General features: G+C 48.1%; 1 protein-coding gene across 1 annotated transcript in view; it reads left to right on the forward strand.

Moving 5' to 3' along the window:
- Positions 1-1054: 1054 nt before the first annotated feature.
- LOC138452780 (WAP four-disulfide core domain protein 8-like) overlaps positions 1055-21441 on the forward strand; it is a 139537-nt gene continuing 119150 nt past the window's right edge. The window contains exons 1-2 of the mRNA XM_069605121.1: positions 1055-1190; positions 13290-13430. Of these exons, the coding sequence (XP_069461222.1) occupies positions 1055-1190; positions 13290-13430 (277 nt within the window). The remainder of the gene's footprint in view (positions 1191-13289; positions 13431-21441) is intronic.

Below are 21441 nucleotides of genomic sequence, written 5' to 3' on the forward strand. Positions count from 1 at the left end.
GTTTTGTTCAAATCGAGCCTGCTGCAGATTGCAGGAATGTTTTCACAGAAGACAATCATTCCCAGTGCATGTACTGTCTACACCCGATGCACAAGGAGGACGATTCGTGAGATTTGCCATGGCTTCTCCAATCGCACGATGAAGGACCGGCATGCCCGTCTGGCTCAAGGCCAAAGTCTCTACCCCGGGTGGACCACAGGAACAGAACTCATCAGGATCCAGCCAACCTGAGTGGGCTTATAAGCTCTTTGAGGGCACTCCTCCTGTGGGGGCCCAAGACAAGGACACGCACTGCGTGTCTGCTTCCGTTGGGTTCGCCGCACATGCAGGTCCCGCGACCGTCAGGGCACGTTTATCATCCCCATCCACCTCGATCTCCAGCCATCCCTCCTGTTCTTCATCGAGAAGGAAGTTGGCTGTTGCAGGACATTCTGTTGACTCTCCACACTCTCGTGTCAGAGATTCAGAAGAGGATGCCGACGGCACCGCCAGCAACGCCACCGGCGGAGACCCCATTGTCACCGGGGCCACCCACGGCAAAGAAGAGGAGGAGGCACCCTACGCCTCTGCTCCAACCGTCGCTGCCTTCACCCCCCCAGGGAGACTGGGATGGACACAGCGATGGCGGACACCGACGACAGCAGACTCTCTCCGCCACCAAGGGCGTCTCCACCGGACCAAGTGGGATCTTTCCATTCCATGATTGCCTAAGCGTCTGAACTTTTACAGCTCACCCCAGAGGAGAAGAAACAGGAGGGCTTCCTGTACCAATGCTGGGAGGCGAAGAGGAAGACCGTTCTGTCGATTCCACTCCTGGATGATGTATAGGATGACAGGCTGGCGCTCCTGAAAAATCCCTCCTCGGCACCGGCTAAGAGAGAAAGGCTTGAGAACAAGTATCGGGTGCCTGCCGTCGCAGCCATCGCCGGATTCAGTGGTTTTGGCCGCGGCAAGGAAGAAGTCGTCCAACCCGTCGTTGTCGTCAGCATCTGTTCTACCGGACGGCGAGGGGAAGAAGTTGGACCCTGTGGGCGGGAAAGTTATTTACTCAGTGATGACTACTGTCAAGGCAGCCAACCCCCTAGCGATCCTGGCCAGGTATGACCGGGAACTTTGGTACAAGATGGCCTTGATCCTGGATTTCTTCCCTGAGGACAAGCGGGTTGAGGCAATGGAGATCCTTCAGGAAGGTGAGGTCCTTGAGGAGTTTCGGCAGTGGATCGTCCTCTTACCGCCAGCCCCCCCGCTCCACGACCCAGGAAGACTACATGGGTCATTCCAAGGCTTTAGAGGTGGCCACCACCGTCGTCAGGGTGGCATGCCTGCCACAAAGCAGGACTGAACCGGCTGAAACATCAGGCACCCACCCCTGCATTCTGGTAGGAGGCTGGCTGGCGAACCTTGTCAGCGTGTGGGAAAACATCTCCACCGATCGATGGTTGCTGGATGCTCTCGACCACAGACACACCTTGGAGTTTCAATGAAGGTGTCCTCGTATACCACCAGTGGCCCAGCAGGAACAGCACATCTCTCAGCTGCTGCTGGAGGTGTGGGCCATGTTAAAAAATTGCAGGGAATCAAGGTGATTATATCTATCAAGAAAGATGCCACCCTAATAGATGCGAGTAGGATGAGCTCTGAGGGTTTTAAAAGATGTCCCACTATTCCTCTATTCAACTTCTCCCCTATTTCCCTGGAGGAATTGGCAGAGGTAGTGGCTCACCTTAAAACCACTAGTTGTAAAGGAGACCCGTGTTCAACTGTCATCATAAAAACCTGTCCACTGACCCTGCTTATAGCAATCTGCACATTTGTGAACACCTTGCTCATGGAGGGTCATTTGCTGGAAGATCTTAAACACCCATGGGTCACCCCTTCCTGAAAAAACTGGGTCTTCCCATGGGAGATCCCTTAAACTATAGGCCTATCACAAATACAGCATTCCTTTTGAAGATCTTGGATCGGGTAGCATATAGGCAAGTGGCCCAACATCTTAATTACTTTCCCATCCTGGACTGCCGACAATTGGGATTCAGAGCAGGCTATAGGACAGAGACGGCGCTATTGGAATTAAAATCTAGGCGCCTTGCACGTATGGACAAGGGACTTTCTTCCAAACTAGATTACTGTTGTAGTCTACTGACAGGTCGCAGCAAAGCAGAAACTAACAGACTTCAAGTAATACAAAACCGGGCAGTGCTGGTTGTTTTTTTCCCCCTTCCCTTCCCTCTGGGGTGGCTGCTGATGCAGGCAGGGCTCCGTAAGTGTAGTGGTTTAGTCACTACGGGTTGTAGTGTTCTTGGTCCCCCCTCAAGGGGAAGTTTTGCTGTACTTACATTTCACAGAGGAAAAAGGGGGGGAAAGTCAGGTCAGGTTATCTAAACGCTTTAGCTAGGAGAGGTCAGGACTCTATCTGATTCAAGTGTTAATAGTTAATTATCTATTTACCAGAGGTGAATTGACGAACTTCCAGGTGACCCAATGTATGATATGCAACCATTTATGTTACAAATGTGAACTGACTGATTTAACAGTGTGTCAAGTGTTAATAATTCATTATTTATTTAACAGGGGGGAATTGACTCACTCCCAGGTGACCCAATGTATGATATGCAACCATTTATGTTACAAATGGAACTGACTGATTTAACAGTCTGTCAAGTGTTAATAATTAATTATTTATTTAACAGAGGGGAATTGACTCACTCCCAGGTGTCCCAATGTATGATATGAAACCATTTATGTTACAAATGGAACTGACTGATTTAACAGTCTGTCAAGTGTTAATAATTAATTATTTATTTAACAGAGGGGAATTGACTCACTCCCAGGTGTCCCAATGTATGATATTCAACCATTAATGTTACAAGTGTGAACTGACTGATTTAACAGTGTGTCAAGTGCTAATAATTATTTATTTAACAGAGGGGAATTGACTCACTCCCAGGTGATGCAATGTAAGATATTCAACCATTAATATTACAAGTGTGAACTGAATGATTTAAGTACTTCAAGCATTAATAATGAATTACCAGAGGTGAATGGAACCACTCCCAAGTGACCCAATTTATGATATTCAACCATTTATGTTACAAATGTGAATTGACCGGTTTTAACAGTGATTCAAGTGGTAATAATTATTTATTTATTTACCAGATGTGAATTGACTCACGCCCAGGTGACCTAATGTATGATGCTCCACCATTTATGTAACAAATGTAAATTGACTGTCTTATCCTAAATCTTAGGACCTTTTTAATGTAACGTTTGATATTTGAACCACATTTGGCCTATATAAAGCAAGCTATTCAGCTGGTAGACTGACGATAAGTCTGTGACTCATTTATTTACACAAGGAGCACCCTAACCAAGGTTATCAACCACGTCTAACTTATCTCATAGAAAAGGGCCCACGCTGCCCAGAGCCCACTCTTCTCTCTGGGGGCAGACCATGGTCATCATAAGAGAGCCCCCTTGTTGCCCCCTGTGATATCATTTCACACATGGGTAAGTATCCCATTCTCAGGACTCCTACAGGTTGCAGCACACGCCACTTTTCAGATATCTTAGGGAGTAACACCATACACGCAGGATCATTACAGATGCAGAAAACGAATCTATAGAGAGCTCCGTCCAGGTGCTCTGGGGCAAAATACATGCAAACCTCCTCATTTGCATTTGGATTGCACCAACAGAAGTGACTTCACAGAAAAGGCGATTGCAAGGAGCATCATCAGTCTGCGATACTTGGAGGCACCATGGAAGTGACTTTAGAATAACTTGCCATAAGTAAGCCAAGTGGCAGATAACTTTGTGATGCAAAATATATGAATTGCTCTATTATTATATATGGAGCAACTCTATAGTCATTAGGCTTTTTTTTAATAATAGCATTATATATTAATATAAGCTATGAAGTGAATCAGAATCACTTACAGAGCTGCAGATAAGACACAGTGCCATTAAATGATTTGCCCAGGATCACACACTTTGTCAGTAAAGCACTTACCCTGTCTTCCCAGGTTTAGTTGAAATACATATTTATTAAGGTTTTGCTTTGAATTTCATGTGCTTAAATAATACTTTACATTATAGCAATGCCTTAGAAGCAAACCACATTACATAATAAACTAGCCTTTGAGAGTAAACTAACTATACACTGTACACATTGTCAAAGACATAAGTTGAGCAATATGAGCATGGCTTTAGTTTTATTCCCCCCCTCCTGCATTCAAAATCAGCCTAACAAAAGCCGTAGTCATTATTTCATAAAGCGTGCAACAGTATGAACACTTATCACTCCCTCCCATTCACATTTCTAAATACAAAAGCCCCAGCTAATAGTACCCACCTCGCTCCCATCAGTGCCTGATGGCTCACATTATAATGCTCTGTTTACACAGAGCAATGTGAGAGCCCCTCCGCTGCCCGGAGCTCCTTGGGACATTGTCTTGGCAGCGGGACACCTCTCCCATTCGGAACGGGTAAGGTGTTCTGCTGCCAGGACAATAAGCGTGCTGAGCAGGAATTGCTCAGAACACATTGCCCTACCAGCGAGACACCTTTCCCGTTGGGCACCCTCATTGAGGTGCCCAACGGGAGAGGTGTCCCACTGACAAATGTCCAGCAGCTGCTCCCCCTCGGTATGCCACTGGGCCGCCGTGATGTAATGTGCTCTGTGGAGCGCACTGTGCACACAGGCTCTGTGTGCACAGTGTGTTTGCATACAGCACATTACATTACGTGCAAGCGCACTGTACACAACGTGTTTCAAAGCTATTCAAGGCAGGGGAGGGAACAAGGGAAATTACAATGATATTCTTACAGGCCATGAACACTAAGGATGTGAAATTAACTATCGTACTCGGCCTGAGGACATTTCAGATAGTGCAAGAGCTAAGACATAGCTAAGGAAGGGAGGGTGAGAGTGGGAAGGAAATAGACACAGACAGTCGACTACCGTACTAGGCCTGATGACATTTCTGGTAGAGCCGGAGAAAAACAAAAGGTGACGGAGAGGGGTGCAGGAAGGGAGTGGAAGGAACAAAACAAGTGACTGTTGTACTAGGCCTCTTGACATTTCAGATGGTGCTGGGGGTGAGGGAAGGGGAGCGGCGAGGAGAGAGACGAGCTTGCTATCATACTAGGTCCATGGACAATTCTGATAGAGTAAGTGCATAGAAGAAAGTAAGGGGAGGAGGGGATGAGATAGGAAAAGGCAGCAAGGGAGAGAAGGAGAGAACAGAGTAAGCAGTTGTTGTTTGGCAGGGCTTGGGGCAGAGGCAAGCCAGATTCCGAGATCCGGCTAGAGTTCTAGAGTCGGCCCATTAGCCAGCACTGCAAAGGGCCCGGAAAGCACCAACAGTGAACTATTGGACAAAGATCAGTGCAGCAGACAAAGCCTTTTCACATTAAATCACAAAGTTCCCACTTGGAGTGGTAACCGTAAGCTTCCATAAAGCAAACAATTACAGAGTGAAACCATCTCTAAAATACGCTGTTGCTAGCTCGGTCTGTTTGCTCCTGCGTGAGCCACTCTTTACTTTAAAGCCCGAAAGTTGGCGGGGCATTATGCCTTTCCTTCAATATATACTTCTGAAGCTACGGTAGAGGCGGACATATCTGTGGCCCGATGCTCTCACCTTCACCCGGGCTGAAAGACTAACGACCCATAGTCTCTGGGCCAGCTTCACCCGAGCACTCTTACTTGCAAAGAGGCTGCTCTCCCTGCACAGGGGCTATAGCATATGGCCCCACTTCCTTTTCCTGCCTGCGCCTCCCTACTGAGGCAGCAAGCGGGACAGGGGCTCAGCCTCTCCGCCCTGTTAGGACTTGGTGCTTTGAGCCCCTTTGGGGCTGCGCCATGTGCTTTCATGGCAGCCATTTTCTCTTTCAGATCAGCTGAATTCCTGCCCCTCCTATGAAAGAAGCATATGTGAGTGCATCGATGCTGCTCCGGACGAGTGCCAGAGTGGCAGGAATTGTTCTGAGAGTCAGCACTGCTGTTGCTTCAGTTGTAGGGGGGCCTGCATAATGAAAGGTAAGGACTTCCGGTGGCAATCAAGATCTGTATAGACCCCAAGGAGGATCGAATGTGTCTGTTTAACATTTAGCGCCAAGACACCCCATTCCCATGTACGAGCACGAAATAAAGCTAACTAGAACTAGATGGCAGATGGAACAAATTCTGAATTCAGACTAACCATGTGAGTTGAGAGAGACAAGCACCACAGCTGTGTCAGTTGAGCACCTCTTGCCAGTAGAAGTGGGCACTTACACGAACACGGGACACACAGTGCATCTACAGTGCTTCTTCAGGCAAATGTGGCTTCACCCTGCCTGCAAAGCACTGAGCCTGTGCAGTGGCGATGCACCCTATCTAGCACATGTGATGGGGACATACGCCTTGCGTGTAAAGCACTTTGCCTGTACAATGGGACAGCCTGGGTATTGAGGGCACATTATATAAAGCACTTACCCTGGGTGATGGGGACATACCCTGTATGTAAAGCACTTAGCCTGTACAATGGACAGCCTGGGTATTGGGGCACACTATATAAAGACTGTCCATGTGTGTAGGACAAAGACTGATATGTAAATGGTTTTTTCTCTTCTGTGAAAGGTGCAGTGAGCTAAAGTGTGGCTGCGGACTCTCAAGTGGGTACCTTCCCAAAGAATAGGTCATTTACCATGTTGGTTCTCGCACAGGGGCAACTATGACTATTTTTTGATTGTTTAAGGGACTTAGATTTAGTCACCCTAATTTCCTAGGGTGCTCCAGATGTCAACCCCTTGCTCACTGTGCTCAGAGAGGCACAGCTCCACCTCACTGATGAGGCCCAACAAGGCTGAAACACGTGTATGGGGTTGCTGTTGGTACTCTTGTCAGAAGAGAATTGCCATAGCATGTCAGTGCTGGACTACCCATATGGGCGGACAAAGACAGATATGCAAATGGATATTTCCCTTCTGTGAAAAGTACAGTGAGCTAAAGTGCAGCTGCGGACTCTCGAATGGGTACCTCCCAAAGAACAGGTCATTCGGCTGTTTTCGTTCTCGCAGCTTTTGACAATTTGTTGACACTATATAAAGCACTTACCCTGCGTGATGGGCATGCACCCTTCATGTAAAGCACGTTGCCTGGGAAATGGGGCCACACCCTGTCAGTAAAGCACTTAGCCTGGATATTGGGGACACACCCTTCATGTAAAGCACTTTGCATGGGAAATGGGGGCACACCATGCATGTCCAGCACTTTGCCTGGGTATTGGGGATAGCAAGGGCCCGATTCATGGAATTTTTAGCACAGACTTTGCACTGCAAAAATACAGTTCACACTGACTTTGTACTGCAAAAATACACTTTGTACCACTCTGCGAATCAGTATTCGTTGGCAGTTAAAGTCACTTTGCACCAGTGCACTAGTGCAAAGTGTGCTAAGAAGTCCATGAATTAGGCCCCAAGTCTGTAAAGCACTTAGCCTGGACAATGGGGACACACCCTTCATGTAAAGCACTTAGCCTGGATAATGGGGACACACCCTGTCAGTGAAGCACTTAGCCTGGACAATGGGGACACACCCTGTAAGTAAAGCACTTACCCTGGGCAATGGGGACACACCCTTCATGTAAAGCACTTTGCCAAGATAATGGGGACACGCCCTGAATGTAAAGCACTTAGCCAGGACAATGGGACACACCCTGTCAGTAAAGCACTTACCCTGGGCAATGGGGACACACCCTGAATGTAAAGCACTTAGCCCTGGTAATGGGGACACGCCCTGTAAGTAAAGCACTTAGCCTGGATAATGGGGACACACCCTGTCAGTAAAGCACTTACCCTGGGCAACGGGGACACACCCTTCATGTAAAGCACTTAGCCTGGATAATGGGGACACACCCTGTCAGTGAAGCACTTAGCCTGGACAATGGGGACACACCCTGTAAGTAAAGCACTTACCCTGGGCAATGGGGACACACCCTTCATGTAAAGCACTTTGCCAAGATAATGGGGACACGCCCTGAATGTAAAGCACTTAGCCTGGACAATGGGACACACCCTGTCAGTAAAGCACTTACCCTGGGCAATGGGGACACACCCTGAATGTAAAGCACTTAGCCCTGGTAATGGGGACACGCCCTGTAAGTAAAGCACTTAGCCTGGATAATGGGTACACACCCTGTCAGTAAAGCATTTAGCCTGGGTAATGGGGGGACACCCTGTCAGTAAAGCACTTAGCCTGGATAATGGAGACACACCCTGTCAGTAAAGCACCTAGCCTGGATAATGGGTACACACCCTGTCAGTAAAGCACTTAGCCTGGTTAATGGAGACACACCCTGTCAGTAAAGCACTTAGCCTGGATAATGGAGACACACCCTGTCATTAAAGCACTTAGCCTGGATAATGGGTACACACCCTGTCAGTAAAGCACTTAGCCTGGGTAATGGGGACACACCCTGTCATTAAAGCACTTAGCCTGGATAATGGGGACACACCCTGAATGTAAAGCATTTAGCCTGGATAATGGGGACACACCCTTCATGTAAAGCATTTAGCCTGGGTGATGGGGACACACCCTGTCAGTAAAGCACTTACCCTGGATAACGGGGATGCACCCTTGTCAGTAAAGCCCTTAGCCTGGATAATGGGAGACACACCCTGTCAGTAAAGCACTTAGCCTGGAAAATGGGGACACACCCTGTCAATAAAGCATGTAGCCTGGGTAATGGGGACACACCCTGTCAGTAAAGCACTTAGTCTGGGTAATGGGGACGCACCCTGTCAGTAAAGCACTTAGCTTGGATAATGGGTACACACCCTGTCAGTAAAGCACTTAGCCTGGGCAATGGGGACACACCCTGAATGTAAAGCACTTAGCCCTGGTAATGGGGACACGCCCTGTAAGTAAAGCACTTAGCCTGGATAATGGGTACACACCCTGTCAGTAAAGCATTTAGCCTGGGTAACGGGGGGACACCCTGTCAGTAAAGCACTTAGCCTGGTTAATGGGGACACATCCTGTCAGTAAAGCACTTAGCCTGGATAATGGAGACACACCCTGTCATTAAAGCACTTAGCCTGGATAATGGGCACACACCCTGTCAGTAAAGCACTTAGCCTGGGTAATGGGGACACACCCGTCATTAAAGCACTTAGCCTGGATAATGGGGACACACCCTGAATGTAAAGCATTTAGCCTGGATAATGGGGACACACCCTTCATGTAAAGCATTTAGCCTGGGTGATGGGGACACACCCTGTCAGTAAAGCACTTACCCTGGATAACGGGGATGCACCCTTGTCAGTAAAGCCCTTAGCCTGGATAATGGGAGACACACCCTGTCAGTAAAGCACTTAGCCTGGAAAATGGGGACACACCCTGTCAGTAAAGCATGTAGCCTGGGTAATGGGGACACACCCTGTCAGTAAAGCACTTAGTCTGGGTAATGGGGACGCACCCTGTCAGTAAAGCGCTTAGCTTGGATAATGGGTACACACCCTGTCAGTAAAGCACTTAGCCTGGGTAATGGGGACACACCCTGTCAGTAAAGCACTTAGCCTGGATATTGGGGACACACCCTTCATGTAAAGCACTTTGCATGGGAAATGGGGGCACACCATGCATGTCCAGAACTTTGCCTGGGTATTGGGGATAGCAAGGGCCCGATTCATGGAATTTTTAGCACAGACTTTGCACTGCAAAAATACAGTTCACACTGACTTTGTACTGCAAAAATACACTTTGTACCACTCTGCGAATCAGTATTCGTTGGCAGTTAAAGTCACTTTGCACCAGTGCACTAGTGCAAAGTGTGCTAAGAAGTCCATGAATTAGGCCCCAAGTCTGTAAAGCACTTAGCCTGGACAATGGGGACACACCCTGTCAGTAAAGCACTTACCCTGGGCAACGGGGACACACCCTTCATGTAAAGCACTTAGCCTGGATAATGGGGACACACCCTGTCAGTAAAGCACTTAGCCTGGACAATGGGGACACACCCTGTAAGTAAAGCACTTACCCTGGGCAATGGGGACACACCCTTCATGTAAAGCACTTTGCCAAGATAATGGGGACACGCCCTGAATGTAAAGCGCTTAGCCTGGATAATGGGTACACACCCTGTCAGTAAAGCATTTAGCCTGGGTAATGGGGGGACACCCTGTCAGTAAAGCACTTAGCCTGGATAATGGAGACACACCCTGTCAGTAAAGCACCTAGCCTAGATAATGGGTACACACCCTGTCAGTAAAGCACTTAGCCTGGTTAATGGGGACACACCCTGTCAGTAAAGCACTTAGCCTGGATAATGGAGACACACCCTGTCATTAAAGCACTTAGCCTGGATAATGGGTACACACCCTGTCAGTAAAGCACTTAGCCTGGGTAATGGGGACACACCCTAACATTAAAGCACTTAGCCTGGATAATGGGGACACACCCTGAATGTAAAGCATTTAGCCTGGATAATGGGGACACACCCTTCATGTAAAGCATTTAGCCTGGGTGATGGGGACACACCCTGTCAGTAAAGCACTTACCCTGGATAACGGGGATGCACCCTTGTCAGTAAAGCCCTTAGCCTGGATAATGTGAGACACACCATGTCAGTAAAGCACTTAGCCTGGAAAATGGGGACACACCCTGTCAGTATAGCATGTAGCCTGGGTAATGGGGACACACCCTGTCAGTAAAGCACTTAGTCTGGGTAATGGGGACGCACCCTGTCAGTAAAGCACTTAGCTTGGATAATGGGTACACACCCTGTCAGTAAAGCACTTAGCCTGGGTAATGGGGACACACCCTGTCAGTAAAGCACTTATCCTGGATAATGGGAACACAAAGCACTTAGCCTGGATAATGGGGGGACACCCTTCATGAAAAGCACTTGGCCTGGGTAATGGGGACGCACCCTGTCAGTAAAGCACTTAGCCTGGATAATGAGGACTCACCCTGTCAGTAAAGCATGTAGCCTGGGTAATGGGGACGCACCCTGTCAGTAAAGCACTTAGCCTGGATAATGAGGACACACCCTGTCAGTAAAGCACTTAGCCTGGATAATAGGGACACAACCTTCATGTAAAGCACTTAGCCTGGCTAATGGGGACACACCCTGTCAGTAAAGCACTTAGCCTGGATAATGGGGACAGATCCTGTCAGTAAAGCACTTAGCCTGGATAATGGGGACACACCCTGTCAGGAAAGCACTTAGCCTGAATAATGGGGACAGACCTTGTCAGTAAAGCACTTAGCCTGGATAATGGGGACACAACCTTCATGTAAAGCACTTAGCCTGGGTAATGGGGACGCACCCTGTCAGTAAAGCCTTCGCCTGGGTAATGGGGACATACCCTGTCAGTAAAGCACTTAGCCTGGATAATGGAGACATGCCCTGTCAGTAAAGCACTTAGCCTGGGTAATGGGGACATATCCTGTCAGTAAAGCACTTAGCCTGGATAATGGAGACACATCCTGTCAGTAAAGCACCTAGCCTCGGTAATAGGGACATACCCTGTCAGTAAAGCACTAAGCCTGGGTAATGGGGACATACCCTGTCAGTAAAGCACTTAGCCTGGATAATGGGGACAGACCCTGTCATTAAAGCACTTAGCCTGGGTAATGGAGACACACCCTGTCAGTAAAGCACTTAGCCTGGATAATGGGGACACACCCTGTCAGTAAAGCACTTAGCCTGGACAATGGGGACACACCCTGTAAGTAAAGCACTTACCCTGGGCAATGGGGACACAACCTTCATGTAAAGCACTTTGCCAAGATAATTGGGACACACCCTGAATGTAAAGCACTTAGCCTGGACAATGGGACACACCCTGTCAGTAAAGCACTTACCCTGGGCAATGGGGACACACCCTGAATGTAAAGCACTTAGCCTTGGTAATGGGGACACGCCCTGTAAGTAAAGCACTTAGCCTCGATAATGAGGACACACCATGTCAGTAAAGCACTTAGCCTGTTTAATGGGGACACACCCTGAATGTAAAGCACTTAGTCTGGATAATGGGGACACACCCTTCATGTAAAGCATTTAGCCTGCGTGATGGGGACACACCCTGTCAGTAAAGCACTTAGCCTGGATAATGGGGATGCACCCTTGTCAGTAAAGCCCTTAGCCTGATTAATGGGGGACACACCCTGTCAGTAAAGCATGTAGCCTGGGTAATGGGGACACACCCTGTCAGTAAAGCACTTAGCCTGGATAATGGGGGGACACCCTGTCAGCACTTGGCCTGGGTAATGGGGACGCACCCTGTCAGTAAAGCACTTAGCCTGGGTAATGGGGACGCACCCTGATAGTAAAGCACTTAGCCTGGATAATGAGGACACACCCTGTCAGTAAAGCACTTAGCCAGGATAATAGGGACACAACCTTCATGTAAAGCACTTAGCCTGGGTAATGGGGACGCACCCTGTCAGGAAAGCCTCAGCCTGGGCAATGGGGACACACCCTGTCAGTAAAGCACTTAGCCTGGCTAATGGGGACAGACCCTGTCAGTAAAGCACTTAGCCTGGATAATGGGGACACACCCTGTCAGTAAAGCACTTAGCCTGAATAATGGGGACAGACCCTGTCAGTAAAGCACTTAGCCTGGATAATGGGGACAGACCCTGTCAGTAAAGCACTTAGCCTGGATAATGGGGACACACCCTGTCAGTAAAGCACTTAGCTTGGATAATGGTGACACAACCTTCATGTAAAGCACTTAGCCTGAGCAATGGGGACGCACCCTGTCAGTAAAGCCTTAGCCTGGATAATGGGGACAGGCCCTGTCATTAAAGCACTTAGCCTGGGTAATGGGGACATATCCTGTCAGTAAAGCACTTAGCCTGGATAATGGAGACACACCCTTTCAGTAAAGCACTTAGCCTGGGCAATGGGGACATACCCTGTCAGTAAAACACTCACCTGGATAATGGGGACACACCCTGTCAGTAAAGCACATAGCCTGGATAATGGGGACACACCCTGTCACTAAAGCACTTAGCTTGGGTAATGCTGGCACTCTGCTTGTGGCTCACTTTGCCAGTAGAGTCTCTGTCATCCAGCTCCATATTTACTAATGGCTCACTTTTCTCTGCGACTGCACTTACATTGGGGCGCAATCCTGCCTGTCCCACCTCTCTGCTAGCTAAGTAAACCTCACTCCCCACTGAATTTGCAAGTTCCACTGCAGACTTCTGAAATAATTAACACTGAGATATGTTGTGCAGGATGTGTGAAAATAATTATAGATGATCAAAAGAATGTATTTTATGTTCCTTGCGATAGTAAAACCGGGTGCGTGCCCAGCTGCCAAGCTCCCCTGTACAGATTATAGCACCCCGGATAACTGCACAGATGATGGGGACTGCGAAGGAAGAAAGAAGTGCTGCGAAGGATGTGGAAAGCACTGCACAAGCCCCGATCCAGGTACTTCTGTAATATATGTATCCAGAGCTTAAAGTGGCCTACCAAATCGAGTCGGTGCTCTTAGAGGGGTGTTGTCGAAAAGGGGTGTGGTGCCACAATTAAGATACAACACTTGCCTCCGCTGAATGCAGCCTGTTTTTTTGCAAAAGGGCCATCACCTTACAGGATGTATTCAGCATAGGCAAACTTTGCCTCTTAATTGTGGTGCCATGCCCCTATACCGCATTCAAATCACGTAAGTGTTGCCGCCTAATTGTGGCACTTTTGCATTGATCATCACACTAGCACCTGGGGCGCTAGGGTTATGATCACAGCATTTCTAATGAAAGGGATGCCTTGCAGGGGGTTTCCCTGCTGCAATGAAAAAGCAGGCAGGGCTTTTTTCCAAAGCCCGAAGCTCTCAGGAATAAGTGGGAGCTTCAGGCTTTAGAAAAAGCCCTTGGTTTCTAGTGGGCTGGGCATAGCAGGGGAAATAAGTGAGTCCCGGTACGGCCCTGTATCAGACACAATTGTCGGAGCCTGCCAGGGCTCTGCTCTGGCTAGCCCCGCCCCACTTAAAGCTGTGATGCATCGCCCACTTAAGTAGTGAAACTGCATGCCCCTCAGCTCCTTCTGTGATTGCCTTTGAATGATACTAGTGGTGAAGCAGCGTGTACCCCAATATCTGGCATAATTCTTCTCTGTGTGGGTTTGATGAAGATCCATTCCCATCCCACCATGGCCCCACGATGGTGATGGTAAAAACTGGGGCAGTTTATATCCCGGGTTAGAGTCTCAACCACATTCTTTAGCTCACCATCCTTTCACAGAAGAGAAATGTCCACTACATATCAGTCTTCGTCCTGCCCAAGGGTAGTCCAGCAGCGAAATGCCTGGCAATTCTATTCTGAACAAGATTACCAACAGCAACCCCAGACGTGGAACACTTGCTCACTGTGCTGAGAGAGGCACAGCTCCACCTCACTGACGAGACCAACCAGGCCCGAAACACGTGTCTGGGGTTGTTATTGGTACTCTTGTTCAGAAGAGAATTGCCAGGCATTTCCGTGCTGGACTGCCCTTGGGCAGGACAAAGACTGATATGTAGTGGAAATATCTATCTGTGAAAGGATGGTGAGCTAAAGACTCTGGTTGAGACTCTAACCTGGGATATAGGCCGGTAGTAGAGAAACTCCCAGAACCCCCCTGTTTTAGGCAGAAACCTGTGCAGTTCCCTTAGGGGCCACTGCAAAAGATTTAGGACTACAGGTGGTTGGCAGTAAACCCAATTGGTAGCAGTCTGTACCGCCCAGATTTACCTGATAGCTGTGGCTGAGCAGTCAGACTTCTCTCAAGATGAGTTAGGCAGTATATAGAGTATACACAATAGGTACAGAGATGCAGTAGCACAAGCAAACACTGACCAGAGCTTTGATGTAAAAGTATATAATTATTTATTTAAAGACACACTTGTAAATTACACTAGCACAAAGAGAGGTAAATAAATTCAACACACAGTCACTATTATATATATACAACCCTAATTACATATGAGACAAGTCTTTATGAGAAACACCACTTATTTTCAGACAGAGGTGAGCGCTTAACATAAGATGGCACTCTAATAAGTTAATAAAAAGGGAGGGAAAAAGGCAGAGTTATGAAAGCACACAAATTTCAATACTTTTCAAAGAACCACAGTGAGGCAGGTTAGGCAAAGTCTACTGGAGAGCAAGGAAGTTCAAATGCCAGGCCCACTCTTAGAGAGAGCAAGCAAAATGTGTCCAGGATCACACAGTGGGGTTATGCCCAAAGAGTCTTTGTAAATAGTTCACAAAAAGATTGAGATCAAGTCAGGAAAAGTTAGTTAACAGGTCCCAGGCTAACTCAGGTTAGAAAGTCGAGGATTTACTGTCACCCCGAACGATCTGTCGCAAGGGAAGCCAGGCGGGACACAGTACCTGAAAGTGGGAAGAACGCTCCAGCGGGGGCAGTTGTTCCTGGCAGCGGGTGCAAGTCAGTGTTTAGTCCAGAGGAAGAGGAGGTCTCGACATGGAGGAAAGCTGAAGGTTGTTGCGCTGCCAGGGAAGAAACCAGCCGCAGAGTTTCCCGGTTACAAGGTACCACCCTTTTCTTCGCGGTAGTGGTAAACCGTGGTATTCCGGTTGCCGGGGTGCTTGGCACGGGCAAAGCGGCCATGAGATGGTCCAGGAAGGCGAAAAGACGGGCAAACTGGTTATCCCCACCAGTCAATGGAAGAAGACTCTCCGGACTGGAGATCTCCTCTGTCGTCGGTAAAAGTGGTGAGACGGTTCAGCAGGGCTCCACCGGTGGTGTCGGCGTTGCAGGTCGGCTCGGCTTCTCCCTCCTCGGATTCTTTAGGTCCTGTGGCGACTTCTGAAGTTCCAGTCCCCAAAGCCCTGCTTTTATGCAGAAAATCCCCATTCATTCAGCCTAGCTGTCACTCAAACATGCTAAGTGGTGGGCCGGGTGGCTCACCACTTGGGCCAATCACACAAGAGTGCGACTTGAGTTGCCGAGGCAACTCAGTCCAGGGTGCCTAACCCCCCTCCCATCCCCCCTGTGGTACCCAGACAGAGGGGCACTACTTTTGGAGGCTTCTGTGGAGAAGCCCGCCAAAAAGTGCAATAAAGGGCTCGACTTGGGTTGGAGTCACAGAAGTGAACACAAACGCCATTTTGGAACCAAGTTTCGCAATAAATACCAACCGGTGAATTTATATTAATTTAATAAACCGGCGGTATGTTCGAGGCTATTTTAAAAAGTGGTAGCCTCGAACAATGGGATAATCCCATAGGAATATGTTCGCGGTCGAATATAAAAAGTAGTATCCACTGCCACCAGCCAAATCTCGGTTGGGGGGGACTGGACAGTGCCCCCTCGAACAACAGACCCCAGGCAATCGAATTGCCCCGACCAGTACGTCCACAATAGGATGGTTTGTACTGGTTCTGTTCACAATTTGAGATTAGTAAAGCCAATGGTGACTTTACATGCCCTGGGAGACAGTAGTCAGTCCCAGGGTATGGAGTTTATGTTTGGGGGTCGCTACAACACCCCTGGCTTACGGCACGGAGGGTGCTGTGTAACCCATATACCAAAAACACATGAAGCCCTATGGGGTAAAGGACCCCATAGCCCATAAAACACATACAAAGTCAAAGGAACACCTCAAATCATGTCTAAGAGTGGGAGGAAAAGAGTCTCACTCTTAGCAGGAGAAAAAAATAAACCCCAAAAATCCAGCAAAACTGCTGGGGGACTCACTAGGTTTGGGAAATTAGCCTTTACAGAGAATTCTCCCTAACACCCTGGTTTTACCACATGGTATGACCCACAACTCCTGGCATTACTCCCATTTGCAAAATGGTATAAATTCAAGGTTCTACATTTTTTTGTGAAAAAAAGGCTTGGTTCCTGCCATGAGAAAGGTTTTTTTGCACAAAGTAAAATGGCCATCAGGATAGTGGGGAAGGCAGTTCTCGGAAGAGGCCCTTTTCTATTTTCGTTGTGTCTGGTGGCCAACTTTACAAAATAGTTTTGCGGGACACTTTGGTGGCACATCAGATGTGGCCTATCGTGCACGCGGTTCCATATGTTGTAATTTCCAAACAACCAAATGCCTTCTCAACATTTGTTCGGCAATATTATTGGCAAATGGCATTTTAGCACATACAAAGCACAAAAAATAACAAAACTGTAGGACATGCAGGGCACTCACCTGTTAGAGCTCTGTCCATGCCCTGCGGGGAAAAGTCATGTAAACCTCCTAATATGCAAATGCATTCACACCAGCAGAAGTGTCTTCACAGAAAAGGAGTGAGAAGTGACAAGGCAAGGTATCATGAGTAAGCCGGGTGCCAAACACATGAAAGGCACTACTACTATTTTTATATATGGAGCAACTCTGTAGTTAATAACCATGTGTGAGCCTTTTTATATGTATTAAAAGCAAATAACATAATGATATAAGCTATGAACTGAAACACTTACAGAGCATCCAGATAAAACGGACTCTCACTCTCCCCTAAATCTTCTCTCATTATGGCCACCTTCTATCGGCCACCAGGACAGTCCACTCTCTTCCTCTCTGAATGGGCAGACCTGGTCTCCTCCCTACTCTCCTCCTCCTCTCAACTGCTTTTGATGGGTGATCCGAGCATCCATCTGGACTCTCCTGACTCCTCAGGTCCTTTCTACAACCTTTTCAACTCTCTATCCCTCTCTATCCTACCCATTGCCTCCGCGCACACCACGGGCCTCACCTTGGATTCTTTCATCTCTACTGACATCCCTCTCACTACCTCCCTCTCTTGGACTGACCACTCTCTTCTCTCAACACTCCTGAAGCTCTCCTGTCCTCTTGCAGCTACACCCCCGGCATATCCACTGGACTTCAAAGTCACCAGGCCCATAAAAAAAGTGACAGTGGCTGCCTTTGCCTCCACCTACTCTTCTCCACCCATTTCTTCGACTGACTCCCACCCTGACACAGACCTTGCTAACCTCAATCACTCTATCTCTTGCCCCTGTCACGAGGGTCCAACTGAAGTCTTCCAAAAAGTGCAACTCTTGGTATGACTCCGGCCTGGCTGCCCTAAAACGCAAGTGTAGGGCAGCTGAACGGAAATGGAATGCGTAGCGCTAACCATCTGACAAACTGGCTTGCCGCCTCCTTCAAAGGCAACATCGACTGCATCCGCTCCAAGAAAAGTGTCTTTATTCAAGCCTGCATCTCCGCGGCATCAAACAACACGGTCGAACTTTTCAAAGTCTGCAAGGAACTGGCCAATCCTGCAGCAGCCTCTTCTTCTGTCAAACCCACCCAGGAATTTTCTCGGCCCTGGCTGCACACTTCACCACAAAAACCCAAGACATCCTTTCCACCCTCTCTTCCACACCACAGCATACACCAACACCGGAGCCTCCTTTGGTCCTCCTCCACTTACCCTCTCTTCCCTCTCACCCGTCACACCTGATGAGGTCACCAGACAAGTCTGATCTATAAAGGCTTCATCCAAACAGGTGGACCCCTGCCCCACTAAAACCATTAAAGACAATATTGACTCCCTCGCCACATCCTTGGCTGATCTCTGCAATCTCTCCTTTTCCACTGAGTTTTGCCAACTGCCCTTAAGAACTCCCTTGTGCGCCCTATGCTCAAAAACTCCTCTGCCGACCCCTCCATTCCAGCAAACTACCTACCTATCTCGATCACTCCTTTCCTGAGCAAACTCCTGGAGAAGTTGGCTATCTCTCAGCTGACCATCCACACTGAATCTATTGGTTGCTTCCATGACCATCAGTCTGGCTTTACAGCATCCAGAGGCACAGAAACTGCTCTTCTGAACACCCGTGAAAAACCTGCTCTCAAATCTTGACACTAACACTCCTTCTGTCCTCATTCTCCTTGACCTCTCCTCTGCCTTTGAAACGGCTAACCACAACATCCTGATCGCACTTCTCCCTGAAACCATGGGAATCACAGGTCAGGCTCTGGCATGGTTAACCACCTTCCTCTCCGACTGCCCATCCCAGGTGGAACTCTGAGCCTTTCTCTCGACTATAGCTCTCTCAACCTGTGGCATTCCCCAGTGATCTAACCTATCCCCCTGGTTCTTTAACGTCTATATGGATGCCCTGGCACATGTGATTGCCACTTTCACCACTAACTTCCAGTGTTACGCGGACGACACACAACTATATTTCAGGCTACGCTCAGCTGCCTCCTCCTCCTCGCACATATCTGACTGTCTGCTTTTGAGTCATGGTGTGCTGCAAACAACCTCTGCCTCAACATCAATAAGACTGAGATTGTTTGCATTGGGAACCCTGCTCCCGCTTTCCCACTTTCACTCTGGCTGGCCTGCCTTGGCCCTGTGCTCGCACCCACCTGCGAGGCAAGAAACCTTAGGGTCATTTTTTACTCCACTCGCTCCTTCTCCTCTCACATTTCAGACATCTCTAAAAAGTCTAACTATCAGCTACACCTCCTCAGAGGTACTCTACCTTTTGTCACTTTCCCCCAGCGGCTCACTGTCTCCAGAGCCCTGGTTCTCGCTAGGCTGGACTATTGCAACAGCCTCTTCCTCAAGCTCCCTTCTTCTACACTGCGCCCTCTGTAACTCATCCAGAACAGAACCACAAGACGTATCCTTGGCCTCAAACTCAGGGACCGCATCTCTGCAGTGCTGATATCCCTCCACTGGTTCCCTGTGGCTGCAAGGATCAAGTTCAATACCCTCTGCATTGTTCACAAGGCTTTCTGGGGCCTGGAACCTATCTGCCTGCAACGCTGCCTACCTAATTACTGTCCCTCAAGAGCCCTCCACTCATCTTCCTCCAACCTCCTGCGAGTGAACCAGTTCTCCAAGCAGAGATTTGGAGGGAGATCCTTATCCTCAGCGGATTCCTCCCTCTGGAGTAGCCCCCCTGCCACCCTCCATCTTGAGCCTGATCTTCTTAAGTTCCGGAAACTCCTCAAGCCATTCCTCTTCTCCTCTTCCTTCTCTCTCCCTCTACCCAGCTAACCTAGTTCTCTGCTCTTTCCCTCTCTCCCGCCTCTTCCTTAAAGCTTGCTGACTGGCCGCCTGGTGTACCTCAGAGTCTCACAGGTGTCTGGCACCCCCGCCAGTCCTCTTTCGCACTTGCCTCAGGGTCCTACAGCCCACCCACGCTCACTGCACTTGTGAAATAACCCAACAGAGTGACTCTCTCTGCACTTACCCTAGTCTCCACCGACCGGCTGCACTTGGACCTACCCTCCCTGCGACCATCTGTGCACTTGCACAATCCGTACGCACCATGCCTTAAGATCGTCTGTCTGTTCACCCTTGTCTTCACCCCTTAATTGCACTGGTAATGCTACAGAATCATTGTCATCCCTATTTGTTGTATCTCAAACTGTTAAATGTATTTTACACACTATTATCGTCTCATAATTTCAAGGGCTCTGAGCGACTGTTGTTTTTTCCCCATGTTGCCATCTTCCTAGTGCGCTTTGAAATGCTTGCCTGTGTAGAGGCACTTTATAAATAAACAATACCATAACATGGTGTGCCCCTCTGAAACGTTGGTAAAATAAGTATGATGTTCCAGCCTGAGATGCTGCAAGCCGATGCAGCTTAAGACTGTATCCTTGATACAAGGTGAGTAAACAGATGCAATATTAGGTGTCTGCAGACAAAAGAGTAGATTAACTGAAACTTTGCACCAGGGCAGACACACTTCTGAGCTCTTGCTGGCTGCTTTACTATTGTTAACCAGCTCTGATCATGTCTGAATCCCCTTTTTCCAGCTCTCGGTGTAATGGAAATGTGGTCTAAGACAGCCAACTTTGACATCTCCCACAACAAGGCCTCAGTCTTCCGAAAACCTATTTTCTTATCTGCAGAGATTGCTTTTAAGTTAATAGAATTTCATATCCACCCCCGGCCGACAAGAAAGGGAGAACATAAAAGAAGGCAAGTGATTTTTGATTCGTCCCAAACATTTAATTGATTTCATATTGGAATATAAACCCAAAAATATCACACCGAAATCCATTCCAAAAGTAGAGGAACATTGTGTCAATTTCATAATTCTGAAACTTGTCTTGACGACCGTAGGGTCAAGCAACGCCTTTCTAGATGTGACCATTGCATCCATAGATACCATCCGTAGACAGAATCTCACGTTATGTCAATATAAGGACCAGTATCCGAATACGAATTTTCCACAGTACAATACATTTTATTAATTAATGAATCTTTTATAGCACGCTTGATACCATAGAGCTCTTGTGTATGTTGCAAGGCTTCCTAGTCGAGGTTGATTCCCAAATAGGATCAAACCAATCCGAGTAAATAAATGAGAGTCAAACAGACACTACACTTGATTGCCCAAGCGATGAGAATCAAACAGAGATTACACTTGATTGCCTAAGCGATAAGAGTCAAACAGAGACTACACTTGATTGCCCAAGCGATGAGAGTCAAACAGAGACTACACTTGATTGCCCAAGCGGTGAGAG

The sequence above is a fragment of the Ambystoma mexicanum genome, chromosome 4p, assembly GCF_040938575.1.
Source record: "Ambystoma mexicanum isolate Mex_15411 chromosome 4p, UKY_AmexF1_1, whole genome shotgun sequence".
In the NCBI taxonomy this organism is placed as follows: domain Eukaryota; kingdom Metazoa; phylum Chordata; class Amphibia; order Caudata; family Ambystomatidae; genus Ambystoma; species Ambystoma mexicanum.